The 23848-nt window shown below is 42.6% G+C and overlaps 2 protein-coding genes across 2 annotated transcripts; both read left to right on the top strand.

Moving 5' to 3' along the window:
- The first annotated feature begins 4819 nt into the window (after positions 1–4819).
- Positions 4820–7961, top strand: LOC144605637 (immunoglobulin lambda-1 light chain-like). The gene is made up of 3 exons (XM_078421078.1): positions 4820–4917; positions 5044–5388; positions 7420–7961. The coding sequence occupies exons 1-3, from the start codon at positions 4842–4844 to the stop codon at positions 7740–7742; spliced, it is 744 nt and encodes a 247-aa protein (XP_078277204.1). The 5' UTR covers positions 4820–4841; the 3' UTR covers positions 7743–7961.
- Positions 7962–19717: 11756 nt separating this feature from the next.
- LOC144606035 (immunoglobulin lambda-1 light chain-like) lies at positions 19718–23509 on the top strand. Its single transcript, XM_078421821.1, has 3 exons — positions 19718–19841; positions 19964–20308; positions 22952–23509. Exons 1-3 carry the CDS (start codon positions 19793–19795, stop codon positions 23272–23274), a joined length of 717 nt encoding a protein of 238 aa, XP_078277947.1. The 5' UTR covers positions 19718–19792; the 3' UTR covers positions 23275–23509.
- Positions 23510–23848: the final 339 nt, after the last annotated feature.

The following is a 23848-nucleotide window of genomic DNA, read 5'->3' as shown; positions in this document are numbered from 1 at the left end:
TTGAATCTGGTGGTGCAGTGCATGCTTTCAACCTATTGTACATTCTGTTCAAAGGAAGAAGGGAGAACAGGGAATGTGTAAAGAGGGAGAAGAGGGTGTAAGTTGGATGCTTTCGTGAGGCAGTGAGAAGGAGAGATGGAGTCAACGGGGGAAGGGCGCTGGACCTGATATGCTGGACTGCATCCACAACCCTGTGCAATTGCTTGCGGCTTTGGGCAGAGTAGTTGCCAATCTGAGCTGTGATGCCTTCCAATAGGATGTTTTCTATCATGCATCTTGAGAAATTGGCAGGAGCCATTTGAGACATGTCGAATTCCCTTCCTCCTGCGGAAGTCGATGTGTTGCAGAGGTTTCTTGCCCAGAGTATCAATTTGATTGGGCCATGACAAATAGCTGGTAATGTCTATTTCGCCCGAAATTAAAGCTCTTGCCCACCTCCACTTCAGCATTGTCAATGTAGACTGGTTTGTATAATCTACAATGCTTCTTCCAGTCGACGACTAGCTGTTTCCTTTTTCTGAGATTGATGGAGAGGGTGTTGTCTTGACACCATCTTACTAAACTCTCTATCTCATTCTTCTACTCCACGCCAGGATTGCTGATGATCCCGCCGGCTACGATAATATCATTTGCAAATTTGTAAATGGAGTTAGAGCAGAATTAATCCACCAAGTCACGAGTGTATACGGGATATGGAAAGGGGCACATAACTCAAATTTGCAGAGTGCCGGTGTTGAGAGTGACCACAAGGGCGTTTTGTCACCTATCTTCACTGATTGCGTTCCTTGGGTCAAGAAGAAGAGGATCCAGTTAGGGGGGGAAGTGGTGTGCTTATTCCCACGTCAAGGGTTTGGCAACCAGTTTAGTTGAAATTGTGGTGTTGAGGACAGCACTGTAGTTAAAGAATAGGAGTCCGGCAGAAGGGTTCTTGTTATCCAATTGTTCCAGGAATCTGTGCGAGGCCAGGCAATGGTGTTAGATGGTATTCTGTTGTGGTGTCAGTAGAATGAAGTGGATTGCATTGCATGGGAGGCTGGTTTTGATATGCACCATGACTATTCTCTTGAAACTCTTTGATGGGTGACTTTGGACCCACCAGGCAGCAGTTAAATTAATGTGTGCCAGTTCTCTGGCTTCCTGACCTCTACTGTATCTTTGACTGAAATTGTTAACAGTGTTTTGAAAAAAGAAAGAGAAACCAGATGGACATATAACAGTACAGAACAGCAAAGAGCCCTCTCTCCAAAGCCTCCACATCCTTCCCGTCATGGGGCAAACTGAAAAGCACACAATAATCCGCATGTGGCCTTACCAAAGCCTTATGCAGCTCCATCATGACCTCCTGACTTCAATGCTCAATGCCCATGGCAATGAAGGCAAGCATACCATGCACTTTCTTTACCAGCCAATCTAATTGTGCTGCCACCTTCAGTGAGGTATGAACTTGACTCGAAGATCCCACTGCACATCAATGCTGCAGCAGGTCTTGCCATTAACTGTATACTCTCCCCTTGAATACAACGTCCCAAGCTGCAATACTCACATTTACTCGAATTAAACTCTATCTGCAGTTTCTGCAGATGATCTATATTCCACTGTATCTCCTCACGGTTTCCTCACTGCCTGCAACTCCTCCAATTTTGGTATCGTCACTAAACGTACTCACAAGCCAATCTAGATTTGCATCCAAGTTCTTTATATGTATAAAAATCAGCAGATTTCCCAGGATAGATCCTTGTGGATTGCTAGTGGTCACAGACCTCCATTCAGAATATCTTCGACCACAACCCTATGTCCTTCTGTAAATAAACCAGTTATGAATCCACACAACCATGTCGATGTGAATCTTGTGCATCTTTAAATTCTGGATCAGCTTACCATGGGGGACCTTATACCAGGGGGCACGGTGGCACAGGGGTAGAGTTGCTGCATTACAGCGGCAGAGAATTGGTTCCGATTCTGAGTACAGGTGTTTGTCTGAAACAGACAACGTTCTCCCCGTTCTCCCCGTGACCTGTGTGGGGTTTTTTTTTCGGTATCTCCGGTTTCCTCCCACGCTCCAAAGATGTAGAGGTTTGTAAACTAATTGGCTTGGTATAATTGTAAATTGCCCTTAGTGTGGGTAGGATAGTGTTAGTGTGCGGGGGGCTTTGATAAGCATCTGTCAGCCCTGGGCCTGTACTCGCTGTAGTTTAGATGAATGAGGGGGAACCTCAGTGAAACATACAGAAAAGTGAAAGGCTTGGTTAGAGTGGATGTGGAGAGGATGTTTCCACTGGTGGGAGAGTCTAGGACTAGAGGTCATAGCCCAGAATTAAATAATATTCTTCTAGGAAGGAGATGAGAAATTGCTTTAGTCAGAGGGTGGTGTATCTGTGGAATTCTGCCACAGAAGGCTGTGGAGTCCGTCAGTAGATATTGTTAAGGCAGAGATAGATATATTCTTGATTAGTACGGGTGTCCGAGTTTATGGGGAGAAGGCAGGAGAATGGTGTTCGGAGAGAGAGACAGGTCAGCCATGATTGAACGGCGAAGTTGACTTGATGGGAAATGGACTTGATCCGAAATGTCCTTTAGAGACGATCTATTCCAGCATTGTGCGTTTTACTGAAGATTCCAGCAGCTCATACTCGCATCTGGTTGAACGTCACAACCCCGTTCTGTTCAACATTTCATTACGAATGTTAATCTTTTGAGACTGTCAATCTGCCTGTCTACTCTCTCTCTCTCTCTCTCTCTCTCTCTCTCTCTCTCTCTCTCTCTCTCTCTCTCTCTCTCTCTCTCTCTCTCTCTCTCTCTCTCTCTCTCTCTCCACCCTCTCTCTCCCTCTCGTTGTTCTTACCATAATGCTAGCACGTAGACTTACACTGTAGCTTGAGCAGAAATAATATTCTGCAAAGCTCCAACAAGACGAGTAGAACAACTCTACTTCCCTATCCTCTGTTTCTGTTTCCAAAACCAAAAGTTCCATCAATACTCTAAATTTTAATCAACAATGATAGCAAGGTGAGCATTAGTATGCACTGGTAAGCTTCGAGAATCACTGATGTATTCTGGCGATAGGACCCAAATCCTGGTATTGGATAGGGATTTCCAAGACATGGGCCCAGCAATCGCAAAGCATAGCAATATATTTCGCGCTCTGCAACGGCTGTGACTTGTCCAGCAAGAGTGGTGCTCCTATGCACACCATTTGCTCTTATCCTGATTAGGCTCGTAGGTGTTGTCCGTGTGTCCTTAGCATAATTGGAATGTATTTTGCGTATGGCCAAGAGAGTCGTCGCAATATATTGTTATTTGGAGGGGGTGAATATTCAGAGTGAAAATATTATCAAAAAGCGGATTACTTTCTTCTGGATGTAGTTCAACTACTTGATGGCTGTTCGAGTTGCAATTATACAGGCAACCTGAGGGAATTGTCCAATGTATCCAGTTTATCATGGTAAATCGTTCATGTGGAGGGATCAAATGGGAACAGCAACGGCAATGCACATTGGTAATAGATAAGGTGTGATGGTTGCGCACTGAAACATACAGTATTCTAATGTCATTATTTCAACCAAAATGTTGTTCATGCCAGTTAAATGATGCATAATCACACCCCGGCATCACAGGAATGATTTTCCTGCTCCAACAGAGATAGCATTTCAGAAGTACCGAGGAGTAGAACAATTTGGGAAACAATGCTTGAGACATTGATGCCTTTGCTTGGCCTGTTTACATGTCATCGATCTGAGGACTTTTATGAGATGCGAGTATTAACTGTCCAGGCACATCAGCAAAACAACCCGGTCTCCTTTAATTAATTACCAGCGAACTCGTTCGGCCCTAAGGCAATATATTGAATTTTTCGATATTCTTTTGACTGTATTTTCTTGTTGATAGCCGTTAGCACTGATTCCCCTCCTGATACGACCCTGCAGGGACAATCCATAAGGCGAAAAGAGCGCTGCCGCTACAACGAGAGCGATTAGGTTGCTATATAAAATCTGCGCACATCAGATCAAGTATAAGGCAACGCTGGTGGCATGTAAATATAATTTCATATGCCGGATGAAGTTGGACAGAATTAATATCATAGCAATCCAAGCACGTGCGGCCATCGACGTCTTTAACATATAAAACTCGCCAGCAGCTCCCTGGTCGATGAAACATATTTCTCAAATTTTCTTCTCAATTAATTCAATTGCCCGTGCAAAGTCAGTGAACATGTGTACTGCTAGCAAGCATTCCTTCCGGAATTACAGCGGTTTTGACGTTGCACAGTCGGCATTGACACCCAACTTTACAAATTCGTAAATAATTTTGCAGACAATTGTTTCTTCAGATTGTGCTTTGAAAGATTTCCTGCACATCATCTTCACCAAAATATCTACTGGTTTCAAATAAAATGTGCAACTAAAAGGGTGAAGGTACATGTCGCGCACAGTTGTGCGAGACCATGCGATCGGATTCGCCAGCCCCTACTGGAATGTATCCCTTCATTTTCAAGATTGAATGAACAGTCGCCAGATATTACGATGAGGTTAATCGATGAATTTCTTTTTCGTGCAACCGTACGGCAAAAGATTCAGAATAAAAGAATAATTGAACACCTCCTTTCAAACGAAACAAAGTCTCTTGTGTGCTTGAGTCTATATTAAATTGTACCGAGATACAATTGTACCGAGATACTCGATACCAAATCCTTATTTACGTAACAGTTTGGAAATAATTTGACACAGGAAGAAACTGGCAACTTCTGATTGGCGCAACGCGCATTCTGATTTGACTGTTGATGGATAAATAAGGAGCACGCCTTCATTAGCGACCCGGAGAGAAACACTGAGAAGCCACTACACATGGCGTTCTCCGCTCAATTAATTACAATGTCTTGCTGGATCTCTCTCGTCTATGCGTTAGCGTTTTCCGCAGCTTGTGAGTATTTACTTCAACCGACATGATATTTAATCTCGAGTGCGATTAAACGTTTCTATTCATGACAATTCCGCTGTTTCTCTAATATTAGTTAATATTTCACTTTTTTTCTGGTTTGTTTTCCAGATATAAATGCGCAATATGCACTAACTCAGCCGTCTTCAAAGTCCACATCTCTGGGACAGAACGTGGAAATACCCTGTACCCTGTCTGGCGGAAGTTTAGGTAACAGTGATGTTTCCTGGTACCAGCAGATTCCCGGAACGGTTCCGCGGTATTTGTTCTACTATTACTCGGGCAGCAGCATTTACAGAGGCTCGGGAGTTCCTGATCGTTTCGCCGGATCAGTGTCAGGCAACACTGCAACATTGACAATATCGAACGTGCAGTCGGGGGACGCTGCCGACTACTACTGTGGTGTGTGGAAAAGTGCTGGCATCTTCGGCAAAGGAACGAGGATGGGTATTGGCAGTGAGTAAACTTTCTTCTATCTTTGGGTAGGCACAAATAGCTCGAGTAACGCAGCGAGACAGGCAGCACCTCTGGAGAGAAGGAAAGGGTTGTAGGAAGTAACTGCAGATGCTGGTTTAAACCTAAGATAGACACAAGCTGGACAGGCAGCATCTCTGGAGGGAAGGAATGTGTCTGCAGTTCCTTCCTACACATTCCATCTTTGGGCTATTGATATTGCAATGAAAAGTAATTGGTTTTCTCTCGCTAATCAATGGTTCAAAGAAAAGGTTTTTCACGCTGATATGTTCAGCGTTCGACCAAAGTCGAGCTTCCTTTGGCAAGTTATTAGACATAGCTCTATCAAAGGGCCAGATGCTGGACCGGTTGTTTGTAGTTTTTACTCTAGATAGCTTCAAATAAAAGGTGTTTAAAGCTGATTTTTTTTTAAATTCCCGGCCACGGTTGAGTCTTTTTGGCAAATTAGTTGACAACAGCAATGAAAGGATGAAATGGCTGTCCAGCTGTTTTATTATTCTTAATTACTTTGGGGACGGTGAGCTGACAATTATCAAACCTGGATAAGAATTAGACCGAACGTAAGGAAACGGGAAATAACTTTGGAGAGACAAGGAACTGACGATGCTGTTATGGCAAACAATGAAGCAGGGGGAATTAAACAAACGGGTTAATAAACTGGTCAATTAGAACAGTCCTATTCAGAGAAGTTAAGGAAATTTAAGTTAATTTCAAATAAATTAAGTCATATCGCGAGAGGACCAACTACCAAATTTATTATAATCCTGTTTTATATTTTTAAACTGCTTAAGTACTGCTTGTATGTTTCTTTCTAACCGCTAAAGGATATCATGGCATTCCTTTAGTGTTTGCTCTCTCAGAGCCAAAATTGTGCCCGGATACCCTTCGGAAGGAAACAATGTCAGCAAGCCAACATTGGATTTGAAATATTCACAAAATGCTGGAGTAACTCAGCAGGTCAGGCAGCATCTCGGGAGAGAAAGAATGGGTGACGTTTCGGGTACTCCAGCATTTTGTGAATAAATCGATTTGTACCAGCATCTGCAGTTAATTTCTTATACATATTGGATTTGAAATCTTCGATTGTTATGAATCCCTGTTGTTTAATTTTTATGCTTTCAAATGTTTGCTTAATTATTTCTACCGTACATTTTCAAAGTCAATGTACCCAATCATTTGCTACTAATGCGATTTTTCATTCGTAATTTTAAACTCCGGTATCTGAGTTTTGTTGCGAAATGTAATCGTCGTTATACCACAGCGTGCGGAATTTGGAATAAAGGCGACCACGAATATATCAATATAAAGCAAAAAGCATAGAATTTCTCAACAACATCAGTTGAAATCGGTTTTATTCCGTGTGACATCATATAACGCATTTTGCTTTTGTGCCATTAAGCGAAAGCAATATGATTCGCTATTAAGCATCAGAAATCTGAGCTGAATTATTACTTCAAAGAGAAGAGACGGGTCGAGAAAAACCCCCATATATGTTTCAACATTAATGTAAATCATATCAGCGACTATTTGGAATGCGAGGAAACAGTAAATTTACCGTTGCTGCAAATCTAGTCTGTTCATCGATGGCTAAAACGGCAAAATATTATTGTCCCTATAATCCAACCATTAATAACATTTCGATCTCTGGTCTTAATAAATGAACAGATAAATTAAGGGAAGGTATTTAAACAAGATTAAAGTTTTGTCGAGGGTGGTGGAACTTTGACTGCAACGAAAACCCGCAACTGATTGTCGGGTAAAACATCCGTTTTTTAATTGCAGCTGGAGCCAATGGAAATAATGCTCTGGAGATCAATTAGAAACACTGCTGTAATAATATATTTTACGGTACTGCGTAAATTCTGTCCCATTGCCATAAACAGCAGTTATTCTTCGGTGATCTCACCTGGAACGAATGAATCCATACTATACCAACTGTATTTGTAACAAAGATAATGTTTTAACCGAAACAGTTCTGCAAGTCGTCCTAATCTGTGACTTTATTTTGAATAGGCCCTCAGCCCCCCGCGGTATCCGTCCTTGGACCTTCAGCGCAAGAAATTACGGGAAAGAGCACCGCCACCCTGGTGTGTTTGGTGAGCGGGTTTAATCCGGGTGCTGTGGAAATTGAGTGGACTGTGGACGGCAGTGCGAGAAGTGATGGCGTTGAGACCAGCCGGATCCAACAGGAGGCGGACAACACGTTCAGTGCGAGCAGTTACCTGACTCTGCCAGCCACAGTCTGGAACTCACACGAGCTTTACTCCTGTGTGGTTAAACACGAGACTCAGGCAAGCCCGCTGCAGGGAAACATCGCCAGGTCCGGCTGTCTGTAAAACTTTTAGATTCCAACTAATCAACCTGGAAAAAAAATTGCTCCGTCTTTCATTTGTCAAAAATTGATATAAAAATATTCTCTGTTATCGACTGGCATTAGCGTTAAAATCGTCCTTTGTATTGCTGTTTCTAAACGTCATTCCATCAAAGCAACTCATTGTGAATTGAAACTCAAATGTTATTCAATCTGTTAAATGCATCCCTAAATATTAATTAAAAGACAGTGGTCTGAAGATTACTTTCAGGGTTTTTTTTTGCTTAGTACTAACATTTTCAAATACAACTCTCGACTAAAATCAATAATTCAATCTTAAGACCAATACATTTATTTGACTTTTATTTCTGATCAGAGAAAATCAAATGTATTTAATCAACCTTCATAATTTTAACTTATGGAAGAACTGGTGATAGATGGTGCCGAACATTATGTTATAAACTGGTGTGATTAGAAATTGGTTCATATGGCCGCGCGCGCGCGCGTACTCATGTAAAAAACGCTTTGAGGAAAGACATTAATCGTTATATGTAACCCTGCTAATACTATTCGCTTAGCAATTCCAAGCCATTTCATCTGTGAATGAAATGGGTGGGGCTGATGGTGAGTGAGAGTAACATGGTCTTTCTGCCGTTATATACGGCGCTAGCACACATGGAGTATCACATATAGTTTTACTTTCCTCGCCCAATGGAGGTACTGAACGTGGAGAATATGTAAACTCCCCACAGCGCCCGAGGTTCGAACCCTGGTCTCTGGCGCTGTGTGGCAGCTGCTCTACCAGGTGCGCCACTGTGCCGCCCCACAATATATAATATATCAGCCACAGTAATATATAAAACTCTCAGTGGTCTTGGCAGGAAAGATGCAGGCGTTATTTCTCCTGATTGATGAGTGCAAAACTAAAGTTTGCAGTATTCACAAAACGCAGAAAATAGTACAGTACAGAACACGAACAAGCCCTTCGGTACACAATGTCTCTGCCGACTTGATGCCAAAATTAAATCTTATCTGCCTGCACGTGATTCGTATCCCTACATTTTTGCACATCCAAAAGTCTTTCAAATGCTACTGTTGCATATGCCGTCACCACCACCCTCGCCAACGCCTTCCGGATCCTCAAAATGTCCATGCGTCTCTCACCTTTAAGCTATGTCATCTGGTCCTTGATATTTCCTTTCTGGGGGGAAATGGTTATGACTCTCTGCTCTATCTACGACTCTCGTAATTTTAGCAGGTCTCCCCTCATCGTCAACCGTTACAGAGAAAACAATCCAATTCTGCCCAACCTCTGCTTGTAATTAATAACCCTAATTCAGGTTTCATGCTGGCAAACATCCACTGCACCCGTTCCAAGGTCTCCACTTCCATCTCGTATTGGGGCGACCAGAAATGATGGCAGTACCCGACATGCAGCCTAACAAAAGTCCTAAATGTAGCATCATGACTCTCCAGCCCTCATCCTGAATGCCCTGCCCAATGAAAGAAAGCATACAATATGCCTTCTTACCACTCTATATAGTAACCTTGCAACTTTGAGGGAGATATAGACTTGGTTCCCAAAATTCCTCTTCACGCTAATACTGTTGGTATTAATCGAAGGTAGACACAGAATGCTGGAGTAACTCAGCGGGTCAGGAAGCATCTCGTATATTTCCCCTTAAAATCGACCCCCCCCCCCAAGTGCAGAACCTCACAATTTTCTGGTTATTCGGCATCAACTACTTCGGAACCCATTTTTGTACCTAGTCTCTATCCTGCTGTGTACTTTGACGGCCTTCCTCACTGCCCGCAACCCAAACAATCTAGCTGTCATCTGTAAACTTACTAACTGCCTCATCTACATCTACGACCAAGTAATTATATATATCACAAGCACAAGTAGTACGCAGCAGAGATTCCTATAGAACTCCAGGAGTTACGGATCTCCTGCCTGAATATTGTACTTCCACCACAACACTTCTATCAGTAAGCCAGTTCTGAATCCAAACGATCAACGCATTATGATTCCCGTGCATCTCAATCTTCTGAATCAGCCTAACATGAGAGATTTTGTGAAATGCCTTATAAAACCTACCTGGCCAACATCCACTGTCAGTTTATTGATTACCTTGGTCACCTCCTCTAAAATCTCGATCAAGTTGGTAAAGCACTGATTGCCGCGCATAAAGCCATGCCAATTAATACCCATCATAAACCCATTCTCTTCGAAATGAGAGTAAATCCTAATCCGAAGAATCCTCTCCAATAGGTTCTCCTTCACTGACCAACGCCCTATAATTTCCTGGATTCTCCCTACTTCACAGGTTAAACCAAGGAACAACACTAGCTACTCAATTGTCCTCAGTGACCTGGCCTGCGCCGAGAGATGGTGCAAAGATCTTTGTCATGGCTCCTGCAATCTTCTCTTTTGTGTTTCTCAATAATCTGTCCATTTATGCACACTGCCCCTCAAGACACCCAACACCTACCTCTTAATCACACAGTGCCCTTGCATATGAATATTCGCCACATTGATCTCACTCTCCTCCATGTCCTTCTCCTTGGTATCCCTTGATCCAAAGCACAAATTCCTCCCTTTGTCCTCGAATTACCATCTTTCTGGTTACCCTCTTGTATTTAATTTGAATATAAAAGGCATTGCGAACTTCTTTAATCTAGCTCGACAACCCCGTTTCATGGCCCCGTTTGGCTCTTCTAATCGACCGCTGAAGTTATTTCCACCTCGATTTTATTTTTTCTGCCTGATTTCATCTTCAGACAATGGGTTAGGTAATCAGGACTGAAAAGAAAAGTATTCTTGGCTGGATGAGATTATAATTTTTTGTATTCTTTACTCCATCTGCTTGCCGATACTCAAACAGATTGATTTCGAAAGAACTGTAAGCGCTTCAAGGAAGTTGGGAAAAGGGCGTGACACTGGAGTTTGCGTAAACGTTCAACCCATGACTCCCGTTGAAGCCTTGAACAACTTACTTATTCCTTCATTTTATGTTCCCTGTTTGAATGTGGCAAAACGGGACACGTGACAATAATAATAAACCATAAACAAACAAATCCAGAAATTAATTTTCGTGACCATGACCGTGGCTCGGAACTATTTGATCTCAATTAAGTTTGCCTCTCGACAAGGCCTCTCATATAATGTTCAACTGCATGGAAGGCCTTCGCTTGATTCCTTTTGGACATCTCCGATAATATCAATAATATCAATAGACAATAGACAATAGACAATAGGTGCAGGAGTAGGCCATTCAGCCCTTCGAGCCAGCACCGCCATTCAATGCGATCATGGCTGATCATTCTCAATCAGTACCCCGTTCCTGCCTTCTCCCCATACCCCCTCACTCCGCTATCCTTAAAAGCTCTATCCAGCTCTCTCTTGAAAGCATCCAACGAACTGGCCTCCACTGCCTTCTGAGGCAGAGAATTCCACACCTTCACCACTCTCTGACTGAAAAAGTTCTTCCTCATCTCCGTTCTAAATGGCCTACCCCTTATTCTTAAACTGTGGCCCCTTGTTCTGGACTCCCCCAACATTGGGAACATGTTTCCTGCCTCTAATGTGTCCAATCCCCTAATTATCTTATATGTTTCAATAAGATCCCCCCTCATCCTTCTAAATTCCAGTGTATACAAGCCTAATTGCTCCAGCCTTTCAACATACGACAGTCCCGCCATTCAGGGAATTAACCCAGTGAACCTACGCTGCACGCCCTCAATAGCAAGAATATCCTTCCTCAAATTTGGAGACCAAAACTGCACACAATACTCCAGGTGCGGTCTCACCAGGGCCCGGTACAACTGTAGAAGAACCTCTTTGCTCCTATACTCAACTCCTCTTGTTATGAAGGCCAACATTCCATTAGCTTTCTTCACTGCCTGCTGTACCTGCATGCTTCCTTTCAGTGACTGATGCACTAGGACACCCAGATCTCGTTGAACATCCCCTCTTCCTAACTTGACACCATTCAGATAATAATCTGCCTTTCTATTCTTACTTCCACAGTGAATAACCTCACACGTATCTACTTATCTACATTAAACTGCAATATCGCACTAATTAACCCCCTTTCTAATATCTAATTATTTTGTGAGCTCTGAAGGAAACACTGAGTCTTTCTATTCTGTAGTTAGGTGCTGACACCAAACCCCTAAGTCACAAATGCCTGTCCAGATGTGCTTAAATGATAATGCATTGTTTCACGCCTATCTAATTAATGAATGGTGAACCAATTTTTTTTTCTCTTTAGCTGGCAGAAGACCAGTTGGTGCACCTCAATATCTATATACCGCAAAATGTTTTCGCATCACCCTGTCTTGAAATTGAACTGACAGCCTGCAATTCCAAGTGCTTCTGACCAGCAGCGAGTGCCCCAGTATAGGCTTCTCTACATTGCTATCACTGCGACTCATGCACGAATAATGCTCTCGTTTCGCTTCCATCATATGTCCGATAAATGCTCATTCGTGTTTTTAGTGCTTCGAGGCACCAGTCATAAATGTCCTCGTTAACTGCACGTCTTTCACCACCAGAAACCTCGGCTAGATTAATAGCTCATCACGAATTACCTACAGCTGTGTACAACAATCTTCATTTCTCTCCTCTTCCGAGTCTCCCTGTTAAATCAGCGCTTCAGCAATTCAAAGTAGATAAGGAGTACAAATTGAAGACAAATAAAACCACAGATGCTGGAACCCAGAGCTGCTGGAGTACTCGGCGGGTCAGGTGGCGATTGCGAAATAGATGGATAGGCGACGTCTCGGTCAGATGCTGTGTGACCGTTGAAACACTTTGTGTTTTACCTAAGCAGAAATAATTGCCCAACCCAATATACTAAATTGCACTAACTACAGAAAATATTTTCCCATTCCCCATTTCTCATATTGTAAAGATAGCATTCACGCAGTTTTTCATGCCTATTCGCCAAAATGCAACATTTTCATCAGCAACTCCGAAGTCTTATTTGACCTGCAAAGTGCCATGGATTCGTCGAACCAAAGTTTTTCATGCAAAGCGGTCGGGGTCTCCCTGTATGCCAGGCCAACGCCAATTTAATCTTCACCGTTTCTTTAGATTACATATTGTTCCTTGTTAAAATGCAACAACAGCAGGTCACACGTCTCCTGGTGCTGTTTCCCAATCAGATCATCTGAAATATTAATTCGCATACAAGACCAACAATCTCAGTAATGGCTTCTAGTTTACCCAATCTAAGCTGGTTTCGTGTTTCTAATTCATTCAATTTAATTTTTACAGTGTGGAGAGTACTTAAATGTATTATTCGGGAGATAAAGTCTCACATTTTCTTCTTCCCTGACACTACCAGCCTTGTAGCACTAACAAACTTTTATCCTTGCGCTCAATGCAACGTTTTCTGCTATTTCTTTCACATGATATATTGATTACTTAAATCTGGACGACAGATCGCACTTATTTCTGCAACCTGGCCATCAGTTCGCCTTTGTTTATATTGGTGTCACCGGATTTTATTCGGACTGAGAACAAGATTTGGGAAAAAACGGTTTCCAATATTTTGTGATCGTTTTGTAATATGTTCCTCAACTCTGCTAGACATCTTAATTTTTTAATTAGTAACAAATCCCCTACACATATCTCCTCTTATATATACATATATAAATGATTTGGATGATGGATTTAGAAGTAACACCAGCAAGTTTGCAGATGACACAAAGCTCGGCGGCTGTGTGAACTGTGAAGAGGATGTTAGGAGGTTGCAGGGTGACTTGGAGAGGTTGAGTGAGAGGGCAGATGCATGACAGATGAAGTATAATGTAGATAAATGTGAGGTTATCCACTTTGGCGGCAAAAACAAGGAGGCAGATTATTATCTCAATGGTGTCAGATTAGGCAAAGCGGAAGTACAACGAGACCTGGGTGTTCTTGTACACCAGTCACTGACAGTAAGCATGCAGGTACAACAGGCAGCGAAGAAAGCTAATGGCATGTTGGCCTTCATAACAAGTGGAGTTGAGTATAGGAGTAAAAAGGTCCTTCTGCAGTTGTACATGGCCCTGGTGAGTTCACATCTGGAGTATTGTGTGCAGTTTTGGTCTCCTAATTTGAGGAAGGACGTCCTTGCTATTGAAGCAGTGGGTTCGCGAGGTTAATCCCCGGGATGGCGGGACTGTCATATGAGAAAAGTTTGGAAAGAGTGGGCTGATATTCACTGGAGGTTAGAAGGATGAGCGGGGATCTTATAGAGACGTATAAAAATATGAAAGGACTGGACAAGCTAGAAGCAGGAAAAATGTTCCCAATGTTGGGGGAGTCCAGAACCAGGGGGCACCGTCTAAGAATAAAGGGAAGGCTATTTAAAACTGAGGTGAGAAAAAACCTTTTTCACCCAGAAGTTGTGAATTTGTGGTATTCTCAGCCACAGTCGGCAGTGGAGGCCAATTTACTGGATTAATGTTAAAGAGTTAAATGGAGCTCGAGGGGCTAGTGGAATCAATGGATATGGGGAGAATGCGGGCACAGGTTACTGATTGTGGATGATCAGCCATGATCACAATGAATGGCGGTGCTGGCTCGAAGGGCCAAATGGCCTGCACCTATCTTCTATGTTTCTTCCCGCTCACATCTTACCACGTTCACTGAAAACAATTACAATAACCATAAAATAACTTTGCCCTGTTTGCAGAATAAGAACTTGAACCTCAAGTGAATGGTGCACAGTTTCTCATTCAAACTTTCCTGACGGATGGAGTGTTATTATTTTTTGAATACTTTGTTGCTGTTGCACCTATCAAACGTCTTTGGAAATCTTAGTGCGTGCATCATTTGCCCCTTTGGCACAGTACGTGTTAATTCTTCAAGGATCTCCAATACTTACTTCAAATGTGTGCAGCTTCCACTGAACCGTGTTGATTTTGCCTGATTACCTTGAATTTATCTTTATGCCTTGCAACAAACTGTTTGATATAGCATCTGACAATACTCCGTGGAATGTTCTAAACTAATTAAGCCATATATTATCTTCTCGCTCACCTCTGCATCGTATACCACTCTAGCCTGGCAGCGTAGCGCCATTTCATTATTATTGTGGAATTAAATCCGAGCGGTATTTATGGTGGGGTTGGGGATGTACCTTCACCAAAACGTCTGCAGAAATTCGAGGTGTTAATCACCACTTTCATAAGGAAATGCGGTGATTAAATCATGACGGTTACACTGACAGTGTCCCTATCTCCCAAAAAAACACGTTCAAATTACATTTCACAATCACTATGCCTTGGGCAGGTCATCAGTCTATATTTACAATCACGTCGATTAAAGATTCCGTATCATATCCTACATTTGCTATGTTAAGGGTCACAACACTGTATCATGTGATCTTTAACTGAACTTGCACTAGTACAAACCCAATGTGGACTGATCGATTCCGGCTTGACCCTAGTTTCAGCACCTAATTTAGAAACAACAAGGGTGCAAATATCCTGATGGGAGTTATATACGGGCATCCGAGCAGTAGCCAGGATGTAGCGCACGAATTACATCAGAGATACAAATGGCATGTAAGAAAGGCAATATTACAATGGTCATGAAGGATTTCAATATGTAGGTAGACTGGGAAAATTAGCTGGGTACTGGGTCCCAACAGAAGGAATCGGTAGCGTGCCTCTGAGGTCGCTTCTTAGAGCAGCCTCGTTTACCTCATTCTCAGAATAACACACAGAGTCTGAGGAAGAGACCTGATCGGAAACACCGCCTATCTATGTCCTCCCAAGATGCTGCCGAACCCACTGAGCAACTGCAGAGCTGTTTCATTGAAGATTCCAGCATGAAGAATTAATCAAAAATGATTGACAAGTGCAAAGCCGTAGACGTTGTTTATATGGACTTCAGCAAGACATTTACTTGGGTTTGGCATGGCAGGCTGCTCTGGACTGTTAGTTCGTAAGGGATCCGAAGAGCACTAGCCGACCGGATAGAGAATTGTCTTCATGGAAGAAAGCAGACAGTGATGGTGGAAGATTGTTTTTCGAATTGTAGGGTTATGACCAGTGGTGTGCCTCGGAGGTCAGTACTGGGCCCATTTTTGCTTTTGGTTTATACAAACGATTTGGATGAGAATGTAGAAGCATGATTGGTAAGTTTGCAGATGGCAAGAAAATGGCTGATATAGTAGATGGCAAAGATAGTTTTCAAAAATTATAGCATAAACTTGATCAGTTGGGTAAGTAGGCTGGGGAATAGTTAATGGATTCAATGCACATAATTGCGAGGTGATGCATTTTGGGGTCAACCAGGGCATGATCTTAGTGAATAGCTGGTCCTGGGGAGGAGGGGGGGTATTGTATTAAGGTTGGGATGTTATGTTACAATTGTAAACGACGTCACCGAGGCTGCATATGGACTATTATGCTTAGTTTTTGTCACCCTGAGAAAAGAAGGGTGTTATTAATCTGGAAAGAGTGCGGAGAAGATTTATTAGGATGTTGCCATGACACGATGGCCTGAACTATAGGGAGATGTTGGCAGGCTCGGATTTGGAGCGTGGGAGGATGACGGGTCAGGTTATAAAGGTGTTTAAGATCATGAGGGGAATAGAAGGGAGAAGTGCACAGAGTATTTTACCCAGAGCAGGGGAATCAAAAACGGAGGATTTAGGTTTAAGGTGAGAGGAGAATGATTCAATGGGAACATGGGGCAAAACGTTTTCACACAAAGGATGGTGAGTATATGGAATGAACTGCCAGAGCAAGTAGTGGAGACAGGCACAACATTTAAAAGACATTTCGACAGCTACATAGCCAGTAAAAGTTTAGGGGGATATGGAACAAACGCAGGCAAGTTCGATTAGTGTAGACAAGGCATCTTGATCGTCATGGACAAGTTGGCCGAAGGAACATTTTCTTTGCTGTTTGACTCTTATGATGTTATGAAGCTATTAGTTTAGTTTAGTTTAGTTTAGTTTAGTTTGGTTTAGTTTGGTTTAGTTCAGTTTAGATCAGTTTAGATCAGTTTAGTTTAGTTTAGTTTAGTTTAATTTAGGGATACAGCGCGGAAACAGACCCATCGGCCCACCGAGTCCGCACCGACCAGCGATCCCATCATATTAGCACAACCCTACACACACTAGGGACAATTTATACTTTTCCCAAGCCAATTAACCTATAACCTTGTACGTATTTGGAGAGTGGGAGGAAACCGACGATCTCGGAGAAAACCCAAGCGGTCACGGGGAAAATGGACAAACCCCGTAGAGACAGCAGCCGTAGTCGGGATCGAACCAGGGTCTCTGGCGCTGCAAGCGCTGGAAGGTAGCAAATCTACCGCTCCGCTCCCGTGCCGCAATCTGCGGTTCCTTGTGCATCTACTCCACTCTCGCCTTCCTTGAAAATCTCAACCCCCTCTCTTCAATGTTTTATTTCAAAATGTATCATTTGAGTGTCTCCATTTGTTGTTAGTCTCCCTTTATTGCGCTCTCTCTCTCTCTCTCTTTCTTCTGGCGTTTGAGGCAGCAGAAGTTAAGGAGCTGATTCTGCTTCTGCTGTCTGTTGACAGGGCTTACCATGGGGAGGTCGACAACATGAGCCCCGCGCGCTCTCTCGCTCTCCCTCATGATGTTAGCACGTAGAGTTACACTAGAGCTGCAGCAGAGATATTGTGCAGCAAAGCCTTAGCAGGCCTAGTTCAGCAGCTGTTCTTTTCTACCCTCCGCTTCTGTTTCCAAAACCAACAGATTATTTTTACGTCTTCCAAAGCCTGCGTGTTCCTGCAAACTTCACAAAGCGCTTTGTTCCTGAAGCGCATTACAACTGAATATGTGGTCCGTGTAACTTGTTATGTTTTATGACTGTTGGCAGACCAATTCCCCTCCTGGGATAAATAAAGTTCTATCGTATTGTATCGTATCGTATTGTATCGTATCGTATCGCCCTTGGGAAATCTGCCAAGCAAAACGAATCACTTCATCCATCAATACATTCAATTTTCATCACCATTTCTTGTAGGGTGAGTACTTGCTACACATCTCTGATTATTCCTCAGAATGCGCTCATGTGCGTCCTTCTGGGATCACAGTACTATTCTGGCGATAGAACCCCCACCGTATTATTGGAAAGGGATTTCCACGACAGGCCCATCAATCGGAAAGCTGGGCAATACATTTCCCATTCAACGTGGTCTGACTTGTACCGCAACAGTGTGACTCCCATGCATACCCTTTGATTTTATCCTGGTTGGACATGGGCGTGTCGAGAGAAGTAATTGCAATTCGTTTTGTATCTCAAGTCAAGTCAAGTCAATTTTATTTGTATAGCACATTTAAAAACAACCCACGTTGACCAAAGTGCTGTACATCTGATTAAGTACTAAGGAAAAAATGAAACATACAGTAGCACGCAAACATAACAGCACATACAAAACAGTTCACAGCGCCTCCTCAATGAGCCTCAACCGCTAGGGAGTAGAAGTAGGTTTTGAGCCTGGTCTTAAAGGAGTCGATGGAGGGGGCAGTTCTGATGGGGAGAGGGACGCTGTTCCACAGTCTAGGAGCTGCAACCGCAAAAGCGCGGTCACCCCTGAGCTTAAGCCTAGACCGCGGGATAGTGAGTAGATATGTGGTAAACACAAAAAGCTAGAGTAACTCAGTGGGTCAAAAAGCAAATACCATCGTCGCGATATTTTACTACTAGGAGTGAGTAAACACAGGTGCAGAGAATTGGGGTGTCAATCAATCGAATTGTATGGCTCTGGTTGAAGTTTACCCACGTGATTGCTGTTGGAGCTGCAGTCATCTTGGGATGCTGAGAAGATTCTCAAATTTGTCCAGATTATGATGGAAAAACCTTCACGTAAGGAAATGAGAGGAAAACTTAGCAGTGCCATGCACATTGATATTCGGCAAAGCAGAGGTGTGGTACAAGCGCCTTGAAACGTATTCTTATGTCATTTCAAGTAATATTTTCTTAACATCCATTAAAGTATGCGTAATCATCCCAAGTTATTACAGCAATATTTCCATGCTCCAACATGGAAAACATTTCAGAATTACTTTCGGAAGCAAGTCTTTAGTGTTGATTCTCATGCTGTTACTACCATGCTAAGGGTAATCCATGAAATGCAAGGAACGTTATCGTTATAATTAGAACCGCTGGTTTGCTAAATAAAATCTGCGTACATTGTATCAAGTATGATGCGACGCTGGTTCCACGTAAATATAATTTCCTACGTCGAATTAAGGTTGTTAGAATTTATGCCAAGGCAATCCAGACCCGCCGACACACTTTTACTTTTTTTAACATATAAAACTCGCCATAAGCCCTGTGGTCGATTAAACATATTTGTCATTTTTCCGTCTCATTATATTCCGTCAATTTCACGAGTAAAGTAAACGGACTTGTGGCTGCTGCAAGAAATAACGCTCTCCAAATTTACTCCAAAACCATTGCATCAAATTTGAAAGTGATTTAAAATCTAAAAAAATATATACAGCAGGACTTACAAATTTGCCAACTTTACAAATTCAGAATTAATTTACAATCAGTTGTTTATTCGCCTCGTGCTTTTAGAAAACTTCAAAACACCATCGCTACTAAGGAACAGGTCGCACACCATGCGGGCAGGTCCTTCAGCACTTCCAGAAGACGCTCCAGATGGAATGTGTCCCTTAATTTTTCATGAGTGAATGAACATTATCATGAGTTTATTCGATAAGTACATTTTGGTTTGATACACGCGCTGAAACACGCCACATCGAAAAGGGTTGAAAATAAATTAAAACGTATATTGTCTCATGTCTCAAATGTCTCATTTCAAACAAAACGAAATCGCTTATGTGCTTGACAATGTATTAAATCGTACAGGAATACACAATTAGAAATCGGACATTTACCTAGCTAAAACTTTGGAAATAATTTGACAGAAGAAGAATCTGGCAACTTCTGATTGGCACAACATTCGTAGTGGTTTGATTGTTTTGCATATATAATGAACACGCAGCGACGCCTCGTCATACGGTTTATAAGCGACCCGGAGAAACGTGTGTACCACTTCACCTGGCTCCCCCTACTCAGCTATTTACAATGTCTTGCTGGGTCCGTGTAGTCTATGCATTAGCTTTTTCCGCAGTTTGTGAGTATTCTACTTACATCCACATGATGTTTAATTTCTAGTACAATTATAACTATTTTTGCTGACGCATGTTGTTTCGCTAATATAAATTAATAGTCTACTTTTTCTAATTTTTCTTCCAGATATAAACGCGGAAGTTACACTAAATCAGCCGCCTTCACAATCCATATCTCTGGGACAGAACGTGCAAATGCCCTGTACCATGTCTGGCGACAGTTTAAGTACTACCAATGTTTACTGGTACCAACAGATTCTTGGAAGTGCGCCGCGGTTTCTGTTCTACTATTCGTCGGGAAGCAGCATTACCAGAGGCTCGGGAGTTCCTGAACGTTTCTCCGGATCAGTGTCAGGCAACACTGCAACATTGACAATATCGAACGTGCAGTCGGAGGACGCTGCGGATTTCTACTGTTCTGTGTGGAAAAGTGGTTTCATCTTCGGCAAAGGAACGAGGTTGAGTATTGGCAGTAAGTAAAATATTTCACCCTTTGGGCTCTTGATACTGCAGTGAAAAGTAATTATTTTTGTGTCGTTTAATCAATGGTTCAAAGAAAAGTGGTTTAAAGCTTATATTTTGTAAATACACGGCTAAAATCGATTCTTTTTTGGCAAATTCGTAGGAGTAACGATATGGGAGGGGCAAATGCCATTTCGGCTGTTTACATTTTTCATTCTTAATTACTTTTCAAAGGATGAACTACCAATTGTCAACCAGGATAGGAAATAGGCCGGCGGTAAAGAAGCTTGTCTTCCTTCTTTTGATTGCACGAGGGGGAGTTCAACGAGATCTGGGTGTCCTAGTGCATCAGTCAATGAAAGGAAGCATGCAGGTTCAGCAGGCAGTGAAGAAAGCCAATGGAATGTTGGCCTTCGTAATAAGAGGAGTCGAGTATAGGAGCAAAGAGGTCCTTCTACAGTTGTACCGGGCCCTGGTGAGACCGCACCTGGAGTACTGTGTGCAGTTTTGGTCTCCAAATTTGAGGAAGGATATTCTTGCTATGGAGGGCGTGCAGCGTAGGTTCACTAGATTAATTCCCGGAATGGCGGGACTGTCGTATGTTGAAAGGCTGGAGCGATTGGGCTTGTATACACTGGAATTTAGAAGGATGAGGGGGGATCTTATTGAAACATATAAGATAATTAGGGGATTGGACACATTAGAGGCAGATAACATGTTCCCAATGTTGGGGGAGTCCAGAACAAGGGGCCACAGTTTGAGAATAAGGGGTAGGCCATTTAGAACGGAGATGAGGAAGAACTTTTTCAGTCAGAGGGTGGTGAAGGTGTGGAATTCTCTGCCTCAGAAGGCAGTGGAGGCCAGTTCGTTGGATGCTTTCAAGAGAGAGCTGGATAGAGCTCTTAAGGATAGCGGAGTGAGGGGGTATGGGGAGAAGGCAGGAACGGGGTACTGATTGATAGTGATCAGCCATGATCGCATTGAATGGCGGTGCTGGCTCGAAGGGCTGAATGGCCTACTCCTGCACCTATTGTCTATTGTCTATTGTCTATTGTCTATTCTATTAGAAGACGCACCTTCAATAATAGCCCTTACTTTGCGTTGACGCCCATCGCGAACTCTGAGATAACCGAGAGCTGCGCATCACTCAACCCTCGACTCGTGGGGTTTTCCTAAAATTAAGATCATGTAGAGATAAAGAAAGTGCATTTCTCAGAATTATTGGTTCCAACCCAAAAACCTGTGAAGAAAGGTCTCGACCCGAAACGTCACCCATTCCTTCTCTCCCGAGATGCTGCCTGACCTGCTGAGTTACTCCAGCATTTTGTGAATAAAAACCTTCGATTTGTACCAGCATCTGCAGTTATCTTCTTATACAACCTGTCAGACACCTCGATTATCTCTTTGAATTGTTTTTATATGGATTTTTAAACTTGTATTAGGCATGAGCACAAGATTGGAACTGTTACAACAATTCGTGAGATTTTATTTCATTTTCCCTGACGTGGGTTTCGGTATCGAGAGTAGAAGTGCAAATTTATAAGATAATAAGAATGTTAATTCCTGCCGGCTATGTGTTAGTCGCCTTGAGCCATTTTTATGTCCTTACATTTTCCGCTGGGGTAGCAGTATAGGAGTGCGTCCGGTATATGGAATCTGACTGTAGTTAGCGGGTTTTTTCTTTGGCGCCCAATGAAACAGGAGGAATGAGAAAACAAACAAATTATTTAGCCAGTCAATTAGAACAGGCTTCTTCAGATGTTCAAAGAATTCGGCCATATCCCGAGAAGACAATTATCACGTTTATCCTGGTTTTATTTTATATTTTTAAAACTGTTTAAACACTAGTTTGAATGGTCTCATGTGTATTTTTTATTTAAGCCGCTGAAGGGAGTCGGGGCATTCCAATAGTGTTTGCTCTATCGGAATCAAAATTTAACCCGAATCGCCTTCTGAAGCAAAGTTGCGCCGGAAACAAACAAAAACGCAGAACCAAAGCGAACGTCCGGACAATATAGTTGACAACGTCAATTATTAGTCTAGACACTTTAGTTTATGCTTTCAAATGCTTGCTTAATTATTTCTCCTATAGATTCTCAATGTTATTGAAATACTGCGGTCAATCATTTTCAGTTAAATGCGATGTTGAATTCCTTGCGTCGTTATAAATTCCCGGATCAATGTGTTATGTTGTGAAATGTAATCATCGTTTCACTTTCAGCGTGCGCATTCTGGAATCACGAGGATAGAGAATATTTTAACTTGAAAAACTACTTAAAAAATGTGAAATTACATTGCGCCTCAAATTTCTGAACCATCTCAGATGAAATCAGTTTTATTCCAGGCGATTTTTAGAGCGTTTTTTTGTTGTTGGCGTCGCTGAGTGAAGGGAGCACGATTCATTGTCCTATTTGGGAAATCTTAGCGAAATTATAACTTCAAGGAGAAGTCTTGTCGAGAAAAGGCATATGCTTCAAGATTAATGTGGAACATTTCAAAAATAATAATGTGGAATATTTCAAAAATAATTCAAAATGCGATAAATAGTACGTTTGACATTGTTGCAAAATGAGGATTATGTGTCATGGCAACATGTTATTATTCCTATACTAACGCAACTATTAATAATACTGCAAAACCTTGTTTCAAACAGACCCACGCGCCCCGGCAGTGTCCGTTCTCCGACCATCAGCGGAGGAAATCGCGGGAAAGAACACTGCCACCCTAGTGTGTTTGGTGAGCGGGTTTAATCCGGGCGCTGTGGACATTGAGTGGACCGTGGACGGCAGTGCAAGAAGTGATGGCGTGGAGACCAGCCGGATCCAACAGGAGACGGACAACACGTTCAGTGCGAGCAGTTACCTGACTCTGCCAGCTACAGTCTGGAACTCACATGAGCTTTACTCCTGTGTGGTTAAACACGAGGCTCAGGCTAACCCGCTGAAGACAAATATTGCCAAATCCACCTGTATGTAAAACCCCTAAATTCCACCTAATCGAGTCGAGGAAATATCTTTTGATTCCTCGTTCATTTGTCAAAGGTGATTATAGAAATATTATTTGTTGTCGACTAGCCTTTGTGTTTAAAATCGTCGTTTTTTTTGTCATTAGTAAACGCCGTTCAATCAAAGCAATCCCATTGTTAATTGAAAGTCAAATGTTATTGAATTTCAATTAAATGCATCTTCAAATATTCATTAAAACTCAGTGGTCTGACGATTGCATCCTGGATTTTTGCTTACACTAACACAAACACAACTATCGAATGAAATCAACAATCCAGCCTTAATCTCTCTCTCTCTCTCTCTCTCTCTCTCTCTCTCTCTCTCTCCCTCCCTCTCCCTCTCCCTCTCCCTCTCCCTCTCCCTCTCCCTCTCCCTCTCCCTCTCCCTCTCCCTCTCCCTCTCCCTCTCCCTCTCCCTCTCCCTCTCCCTCTCCCTCTCCCTCTCCCTCTCCCTCTCCCTCTCCCTCTCCCTCTCCCTCTCCCTCTCCCTCTCCCTCTCCCTCTCCCTCTCCCTCTCCCTCTCCCTCTCCCTCTCCCTCTCCCTCT

This window comes from Rhinoraja longicauda, chromosome 25, assembly GCF_053455715.1.
Source record: "Rhinoraja longicauda isolate Sanriku21f chromosome 25, sRhiLon1.1, whole genome shotgun sequence".
Classification (NCBI taxonomy): Eukaryota; Metazoa; Chordata; class Chondrichthyes; order Rajiformes; family Arhynchobatidae; genus Rhinoraja; species Rhinoraja longicauda.
This window is presented reverse-complemented; position numbering and strand designations above follow the sequence as displayed.